The 9649-nt window shown below is 46.0% G+C and overlaps 1 protein-coding gene across 1 annotated transcript; it reads left to right on the top strand.

Moving 5' to 3' along the window:
• The first annotated feature begins 101 nt into the window (after window positions 1-101).
• On the top strand, window positions 102-4363 carry LOC6731064 (mitotic checkpoint serine/threonine-protein kinase BUB1 beta). The gene is made up of 3 exons (XM_002078187.4): window positions 102-1325; window positions 1383-3041; window positions 3126-4363. Exons 1-3 carry the CDS (start codon window positions 441-443, stop codon window positions 3849-3851), a joined length of 3270 nt encoding a protein of 1089 aa, XP_002078223.1. The 5' UTR covers window positions 102-440; the 3' UTR covers window positions 3852-4363.
• The last annotated feature ends 5286 nt before the right edge of the window (window positions 4364-9649 follow it).

Here is a 9649-nt window from a genome sequence, read left to right on the forward strand (position 1 = left end):
CTGTGGCAATAAATAAATAAAAAAGTAAAGTTATACAAAAATTTTTTGTTTAAAAATTCCCAACAACACGTTTCTATCGCACTATCGATAACATTGTGCCTAGCCATCGTCAACAGTGACATCCAATGATTCTATCGATTGTTTTGCAGCACTAATAAATTCCATTTGCAAGCTAAAAAGCAAGAAAAAAATACAAAATATCGCTGAGCATAGCAAACTGTTGAAAAATCCGACCGAAAATCATGTGTATGTGCAACCAGTGACAGCCGACGACGCCGAGGGATTAACTGAGTTGGTGGAGCCTAACCAGTCCAATCGGCAAGGGGCACTACACTCCGAAATCCGAGACTTCTTGGTGGTGACCCGTAGGAACCACAGTCTCGCATTCATTTGTTTGCATTACCGCGCAGCGGGATCAGGGGATTCCCCGTCCGGCCGAGATGGCCATGCACTCGTACATGCGCCAGGGATCGGGTTCTGGAGGAGGAGCAGGAGCAGTCGCAGCTGGAGCACCGCCGCTGGCCAGTCCGGACGAGATGCACGGCTTCCTGAACGACAAGCAGGCTTGGGAGCACGCCATATCCCTGTACCAGGGTCCCGATCCACTCGATCATTGGTATAACTACATCTGCTGGTACGAGAATCACGCGCAAAGCGATCCGGAGTTAAAGTACCGCGAAACTCTGGAGAGATGTCTGACGGTTTATGAGCACAATGACTACTATCGCCAGGATGTCCGTTTGGTGCGGCTGTGGCTGAAGTACATAGCCATGCAGACGGATCCACTCCATTTCTACCAGGTGCTTTTTCAGCGAGGAACTGGTCGGCAGGTGGCCGCCTTTTACATTGGATGGGCTGCCTATTACGAGTCTCGCGAGGAGTATAAGGATGCGGAGGCGGTGTTCAACTTGGCCTTCCAGGAGAAGGCGCAGAGCAGCTCGGAGCTGCAGCACGCCCACACCAAGTTCGCCTATGCCAGGTCTCTTTTTTACCAACGGCAACAGCAGCAACAACAGCAGCATCAGCAACATCCCCCGCAGGATGCACTGCAGCAACTTACGAACTATGCACAGCAGCAGATGCCACAAAACTATACACAACACCGTCCCCAGCCATATCAGCAGAATGTCTATCAGCAATATCATCCGCAAACACAGCCTCATCAGCCGGCGCCACAGCAGCATCTGCCGCCAGAACAACAGGTCCCCTATCAGACACACTACCAGGAGCGGCCGCGCTATGAACCACACCCAGCAACTCAGTCCCCAGCAGCAATACCACCAGCCCAAGTCCAGCAACAATCGCATTATGCTCCTGTGGCAGAGGTGAGCATTAAAATGTAATATAAAAGCTACTTGATAAATACTCCTTTTTTGTTTTAGTCCCATTATGCACCAGCCCAACAGTCACAGTTGCCGACGCAACAAACTGCAGTACCGCAGCTGCACGCACAGCAGCCGCAGCAGCAACAAAACGGCAACGGCAATCCACCTCCTCAACAAAGTCCTCCGGTGTCAAACGAAGTGGCTGGCCTACGCTTGCCGCGCAATTTCCACGCCTACGGGCGCAACAACCATGAGACCTGGAAGCCGGCTCTAACGCTCGAAGAGCCTGATGATCCCTCGCGTGTGTGTCACTATGCCAAGCAGTTGGTATATCCACCAGGAGCAGGCATCGAGTACAGTCCGGAAGAGATACTAGCCCGCAAGTTTAAGCAGTTAATGGAGCAAAAAGCCAAGCTATCGGAGCCGCCAGAACAAGAACAGCAAACTCTTTATGATTCCTACGAAACTGAGAAATCTTACTATATGACTGCTGTGGATGGAGCTCTTTACGGGCAGAATACCAGCAGTGGTCAGGAGAATACAGGTGAGGAAGATGAGGACAACGACGCCGAAGAGGAAGAGGAACAGGAAGCTGGTGAAGATAACGAGGAAGATGACTCTGATGAAGAGGAAGACGATGAAGAGGAAGAGGAGCCTAGCGGACCGTACACAAATGGCGTGCAGTTCAGTGCGCAAACCACTTTCGAGCAAGAAAACCGATCGATTAAGATCAAGTTCAGGAAGGAGCCCAGCAGCACCTACAGTGCCTATACCATAGAGAATGTTTACCAGCAACAACAGCAGCAGGAGCAGCATCAAATAATCCATCAGCCCCCGCAGGCAGTCCATCATCCTTCGCCAGACCCGGCACCCGCTTCTCCGATTCCCATCCAGCGTCAACGCAACGGAAGCCACCACCACTTCCATCCCTACATGCTGGGCCAGACCTCGACGCCGAAGAGCGAGGCGAATGGCTATCGCAGGGCACGCACCAAAGTCAAACGCAGCAAGTTCCTGCCGGATCTCTGCAGCAACAGTAACTCGGCATCCTCGGCGGCTGATGTGGCCATTGCGGCGTCGAGTAGTGTGCTCGCCGGAGCACCTGGCACATTTAACGACAATGCTAACTTTTCGTTCTCCAGTGCCACAGCTTTGGATAACTCAAATAGCTCGCTGGCCTTGGCTGTGGATAGACTTAACTTCCGGGACACATCGCAACAGCAGATCCTCCATCCGGTCAATAAGACCTTACAAATGCACAACAACAACAATAACACCAGCAACAACAATAATGGCACTAGCACCATGGCCGATTTCTCCACATTTCAAGAGAACTCTTACTTCGCTACTCAGCACGACACGGAGGCCCAGGAGCGTCGGCTATCGAAGGCCGTTGAAACGATAGCCCGCCACATGGACAAGGAGGCCATCGATCCGTTCAACAGCGAACTGTGCCGCGCTTTCCTCGCCAAGCTAGACTTTCCGGGCAATCACGATGCCCATGCCAGTTACAAGATTGTCCAAACGCCACTGCCAAAAATATCCAACACTCGCACGCTGAATGTCCTGGAAGGCGTGACCTTCAGCATCGACAAAGAGGTGGGTCGCGGATCCTACGGTTCGGTTTATAAAGCCACTGATTCTCGGACCGGCAATGTAGTGGCGCTCAAGTATCAGAAGCCCCCAAATACCTGGGAGATATATATATGTGATCAGGTAAGAAAAATTCTATTTACCACCTATAGTAAAGTTTTTTTTTGCCAAAAAGATTTGGATGCTAATACAAGTTGCGTGTTTTAGGTGCTGAAACGCATCAAGGAGCCAGAGGTGTTGCCTGGCGTGATGGACATTTCCACGGCGATCATCGCCCCAAATGCTAGCCTAATAGCCACCGAGTTCTCACCGTTCGGCTCGCTGCTGGACATCAATAACAAGATCCGCCAGACAACCAACAAAGTAATGCACGAATCGCTGGTGATGCACTTCTCAGCGCAGATCTGCAATATCGTTGACCACCTGCATCGCCAGCACATCATCCATGCGGACATCAAACCGGACAACTTCCTGCTAATGCGTGTGCCCAATGTGGACAGTCCGCTGCCATCGCTGCGTTTGATTGACTTCGGCTGTGCTATCGATATGACCCTCTTCCCGGACGGGGAGAAGACCAAGTTCCGCAAGGTGGTGCAAACGGATGGCTTCACATGCATCGAGATGCAGGAGGGACGCAGCTGGTCCTACGAAACGGATCTCTTCTGCATCGCGGCGACCATTCATGTGATGCTCTTCGGTGACTATATGCAGCCGCAAAAGAAGGGCTCCAGGTGGGACATACGACAGAAGCTGCCGCGTTACCTCAAAAAGCATGTGTGGACCAAGTTCTTTGGGGATCTGCTCAACATGCAGGCGGACAAGCTGCCAGCGCTGCAGGAGATGCGTCTCATCTTCGAGGAGGAAGCGTACCGCATGGACTCCGAGCTGCAGACGCAGATACGCACCCTATCCAACATCCTGCATCGACGATAACCAATCTATTCCTATTCCTTTCTATTAAATTGTTTTGCACATAGCTCTGTTGACCAAGTCACCCATTTAGATTGTTTTAGTTTTTTATTTTAAAACAATTTCCCCTCTTCAAAGATGATAAAACCAAACCGGGAAAATCTCCGCGTTCTAATTTAAACTAGTTTTCTGCGAACAAACTTCCTTTCGCCTAACTTAAATGTTTTAACTACCTTATTTATTGTTTTGATGCCAAAAAAAATAACGAAAGCAAAAAGTACGCTACAAAATTCAAAAAGATTGTAAATATTAGGCACAGACTCGATCTAAAGCAAGATTTACGAAATGAGTTTGCGCCCCGGATTTAAATGTAATTTTTTTATGTAAAGCACAATAAAACAATATATTGAAGGCAATGTAAAAAAAATAATCGTACATAAATATGTTTAAGATTAGTGCTTGCTGTACTATTGAGTAATATGTAAAGATCTTTAAATGATAGCGAATAAATTGACGAAATGTTAAAGCAAAAACCATATGAATCGCAGCGCGAAAAAGGAAAGCAGCGGTAACCCAGTTTCATAAATCAAATGCCAAACTGGCGAACCCATAATGTGTGTGTTGCAGGCAATTGTCAATTTAGTGGGGGCATGCAACAAGTAACAGCAGCAGCGGCAGCATCAACAACAATGCTGCGCTTGACCCACTTTTCCTTTTTGCCAGTCAACCAAACGGCGCACAATTTCCACCAAGCGACTGGAAAAAGTTGCAACTTTTCATGCAACACACACACACACACACATCGACGATTGGAAAAGCTGCAACAGGCACACAAAGTCAAAGTCGACGCCTGCGCTGCGGCTTTTTGTTGCTAGTTGCTTGAAACTCGAAGCTTGCAGCTTGTTGCTTGCTGCCTGCTGCTTGTTGCTTGTTGCTCGTTCGCCAAGTGAAAGTAAAGTGGGACAAATGCAATTATTATTGCATCTAGTAACCGACTTAGAAGTCGTGGCGCGAAACTGCGGCCTGCAGTATGCAGTTTGCAGTTGGAAAGTTGCTCTGCCGGCGTCGCTTTTACACAATATTTTATTTAATCAAATTGCAAAGAGAAAATTGCAGCAGGCAGTCCCGCCGGCGATTGGCGAAAAACTTTCTATTTTTTTGTGTGTCGACTGCAACGTCAGCGGTGCAGCATTAGATACTTCAGCGGATTGTTTTGCATGCGATAAATTAATGAATGTGCCCCAGTTTCGGGGCCACGGGCATTGAGTGACAAACGGAGTGGCCAAGCGGAGCGAATGACAATGCGGCATTTATTAGATCACTGGGGCACACCGATCACCATCTGGATACCCATACCCATACCGATTCCCGATTCCGATCACCCGACCCGCCAGCCAAAAGCACAAAGCAAGATGACAACAAAAGTCAATAGAAATGGCTAGAAAGAAATTCGTTAATAGATCAGTTAAGTGCTGAGCTGCGACACTTAACTCGTTTCTAATTAAGCTGGTGGCCAACGGTATTCGGGTCTCCAACGAAGGAAAGTCTTAATCCCAGAAAAGTGGGTAGACTTTTCGTTAAGTACCCACCAGCAATTAAGTTGGTTAAGATCAAGTTACCAAGCTATGCGTTTTCACCATCTGGACAGGTGGCTAAGCGGATTAGCCAGGATTTAAAATGAAGGTGATACGATGATAGTCCCATTATGATAAGATTTTTGAAAAAAATAGCTAGATAATTCAATAAATTTACGAGCTTAAAATCATAGTTTCATATAACATTTATTACAAGAATACTTTTATTACAATATCTCTATCTTTTTGTTGGCTTGAAAACATCTATGTATATTAAAAGATTCATTTAATGCCCTATAATATTTTATTTTATGAATATCCTTTTTTTATTTTCTTTATACATTAACATATATCTAAATATCTTGTTAACATATATCTAAATATTAGCCATTTCTTTAAGTAAGTAGCTCATACTTTGCATATTATGAAGCACATCTTGTTTCTCCCCCACTGAAGATCACTCAATGTTGACCGATGGCCTCGCCCAAAGGAGCGTTAACAACTTGCGTTTGTGGCAAGGACCGATCTGAGTCACCCTGGGAATTGAGGGTAGAACAACGACTACCAGTCGGTTGGTTGGTTAGTCATTCCTGTGACTAAGTGCAACTCCTCGCCAGCAAGTCGTGCAAAATGGTGGCCTGCAAAGGTTAGTAAGGGACCCTACTAGACTCGCCTAAGTGGCAGTTGCAACAGGCGGAATGCATCAGTGGCCACACACAACGACATGTATGTGTGTGCAGAAAAACCAGCTAAGACCCCCAACCCCGGCAGATAGCGATACTGCTCTCCCCTCGAATGCCACGCAGTGTTGGCCATTTGATTGTCATGACCAACTTTTCACTGCCGCACCGTGTTGCTGCTGCTGCTGCTGCTGTTGTTGCAGCCGCTAATATGCAACAACATGCAACAACTGTTCGCCAATTGCACGACAAAGCGAAAACTGGGAAAATAGTTAAGTAATTTGCAGTGGAAAGCAGTGTCGGAGAAATTCGATTCGATTTTCTTGCTTTCTGGCTGCAGTGCGATGCATGTGCATCATGGCACACATAATGCTGATGCCACGTTGCAAGCTGCAGTCGCCGCGATCCACATCCGTTTGCAGTGCTGTTGCCGCATTAGAAAGTTGCAACTGCAACAACTGTCATGGGCCGCTTGCTGCAGCTTTTCTTTTTCCCACTCTCCGAATTGGGGCTAACGTGTATGTACTGTACAGTGTGCACTATGCAACAGCGTACCCCCCGCCGCTGCCACCGCTGGTAATGAGTTTTGACCTCATAAAATCTGTTCGCGAATTTTCCCTACATATTTTCTCTTCTCGCCAAATATTTTGCATCTCGCCGAGGGAAACTTGAGTGGGATGGAGAAACTTTTTTTTTTTTTGGCGGAAAAATTTAATAAGCGTGCGATGCACCGATTGCAGCTGGCAAACGTGAAAAAGGAAAATTCTCGAACGAAAAGCGATATCTAGCATCCGGTAATTGACCCACTAAAATATGATCAATCGATTAATACCTATCTTTATGGGGCAATCTGGTTTGATGAGTCATTTTTTGCAGAATATCAATCAATAACGATTGAATATGTGATTTTTAATAATATTTCCTTATATTAAAAGTATTTAAAAGCCGCCAAGTGGTAGTGACCTTCAGCAAATCGATAACTGATTTGATAAGTATTACTTTGCAAGTTTTGATAATAGCTCATGTGTGGTAACTTCTTATCTTTATGTCGCTTATAAAAACCTATGCCAATAATCATGACATCACTGAAGTGAGTCATACTTTTATGGAAACAAATATTTGTCCTCAAAAATAAAGTATATATAAAAATATTTGGTTTTCCCCTAAATCGAATGTTAGAGGTATACTTCTAGTATTTGATTACTTATTCATATGTTTTATAAAATGCATACATCTTTTTACTTGCCTGTTTTGTGGATAATCACACCCGTGAACTTATTTCATCAGCCGACATTCAGTTGACCCCAAAAAAAGTCCTTTCTTTCAGTTCACTACCCCCTGTGTATATGCAAATGTCCTGAAAAGCCTACTTCAAATTCTATTTTCATCACACACATCCCTACTTACGTTCGTTTGTATCTCCTAGTCATTGTAAGTGCGTTTATCTGGGCTCTGGTGTCAAGTGGCCATGTGACTTTGACCGAGAACGCGGTGGGCCGATGTCCTGTGACCTCGTCGGGTGCATTCAACTGAGGCCGCCATGCGGCAATGTCCGCAGGTCGAGTCAATAGCCGAAATATCCCGAAAAGGCGAGAAATCCTGCCACAAACTGAGCCTGTGACTGGGCCGCGAGTTCGTCGCCCAGAAATCCAAAAAAAAAAGAGAGAGAGCAAGTGGCAGTCTTTCGTAATGCCCACCGCCGAATGGTGGACCAAGGACCAAGGACCGACGTCGACCGCTGTCATTGCACTGCCCCGCCCACCGGCACCTGCTGCCGCCTGTCGCCGCCCACTTCCGTCGACAGTGAAAACAGAAAACCGAAAGGTTATTATAACAATAAGGAGCAGCCAGTGTCTGGACCCCCACCACTTCGAATTCTGCACGCGGGGCGAGTCTAATAACCTTTCCCTTTCACCGAACAAGTCCACCAGACGACGCCCACACACATACTTACATCCATATATAACTAACTATATATAGATATATACCGAAATGTATGTATGCACCTCAAACGACAGTAAAAGTCATCGCCATCGAGGTTCAGACATCTTCTTCCTGCCGCTCCTGTTTCGACCTTATGTAAGTTCGTGCCTGGCTAATGAAATCGCCAGACTCCTGCTGCCAACTCCTTTATATACTTGGCTATATAAAACGTTATTGCTGTGAATCTGTTGATCGGCAGTAATTTAGTTAATTAAATTCTAATAAACTGGGTCTATTAATGGTTTAAGCTGAGTATTTCCGAGTTTTAAAGTTTATTAATGACTTTAATTGGAAAAAATGTGCTAATTTATAGCTGCCATTTATAGTAAAGTAAGTGGTTTTCCTAATATAGAAATTAAACAATTCGATAAATGCGTCAATTATATGCTTGTAAAACATATAAACTTCATACGTTTTTTGTTAATATATTTGTTCATGCTGCAAGTTTTTGTCCTGAGAGTGTAGAGTGCACAGAAGGGCGGAATGGCCGCACCACTGGAGCGTAGCGTGCACCTGAGAGAATGAGAACGTGAGCAATAACATCCAGACGGGCAGACAATTATCGGGGGGGAAGAGCTGGGTTAACAGATATTTAAAGGGTGTCATAGGCACAGTGGTCGTCGATCGAGCTTTTAATTAAATATATATTCCAATCGTGGTGAATTCGCTCAATTTAAGAAGAGGCAATCATCTATAATGTATAAATATAGATATCAAGTATACGACTGGTTAGCCACTATAGAAATTTTAAGTTGAGTTCTTAGCTCTTGATTGTGTAGCAATTAACAATATTAATTCAATATTACTTTGTTTGTGATTTTAATCCTTAAACTGTAGACTTCGACCCACAGTGCCACGGTTGGTCGCGCAGGAATTGCGGCAGACGGCAGACGGTACGAGGTATATGGTAGCTGCTAGACGGATCCAAGAGGATGGAGGGTAGATTCCGATGGAGGACGAAGCGCACAACGAGGAGGCAGGGTTCCCGGCAAGTGAACGAACTGCGAACTGCTGCGCGTGTGTGTGTGTGTGTGTGCGAGTGCGTGAGTGTGCGAGAGGGTGTTCGATGGCGATGATGTGGACGTGGAATTGGATGTTGCTTCTGGTCCCTATCCGCGTCCCTTCCCCCGCGGTCTCGTTCAGCCCATGCCCAAGTGTCATTGCTCGCCGGCGACGCCAGCCAAAGACTTAACCTTGAAAAGTTTAACTTCGCCATAAAGGACGTGCGTTAAGCGAAGGGGGATGCGGATGCGGAGGGGAAATAGCGATGTACTCGGAGCATGTGGGCCTGTACAGTGAACCCTAGGAGCAGAGTCCTGAGGTCCTTCCAATCAAAGCTTTTGGAATACCTAGGTAAATTTATTTAATAATAAGATATCTAAGAAGACAAATCAATATTTTTTAACATTTTTACATTTTTTGCTATCCTTCTTCCCAAGGACTACTGTACGCAGATTAGTTAGCACAATAAGCTGGCTTGTTTTCAGAAATGTATCGTTGACTCATGTCGCATCTCATCCAGAAAGCCGCTCATGCATTGGATTGGCATTCGATTTCGGGCCAAAAGAAACGGCCGTTATCCAAA

The sequence above is a fragment of the Drosophila simulans genome, chromosome 2L, assembly GCF_016746395.2.
Source record: "Drosophila simulans strain w501 chromosome 2L, Prin_Dsim_3.1, whole genome shotgun sequence".
NCBI lineage: Eukaryota > Metazoa > Arthropoda > Insecta > Diptera > Drosophilidae > Drosophila > Drosophila simulans.

Bases quoted from the DNA above. Each gene is read 5' to 3' on its own strand.
- LOC6731064 (XM_002078187.4), top strand. From the start codon at position 441: ATGGCCATGCACTCGTACATGCGCCAGGGATCGGGTTCTGGAGGAGGA. The intron at 1,326-1,382 runs GTGAGCATTAAA...TTTTTGTTTTAG, and splicing joins ATTATGCTCCTGTGGCAGAG to TCCCATTATGCACCAGCCCA. The intron at 3,042-3,125 runs GTAAGAAAAATT...TGCGTGTTTTAG, and splicing joins AGATATATATATGTGATCAG to GTGCTGAAACGCATCAAGGA.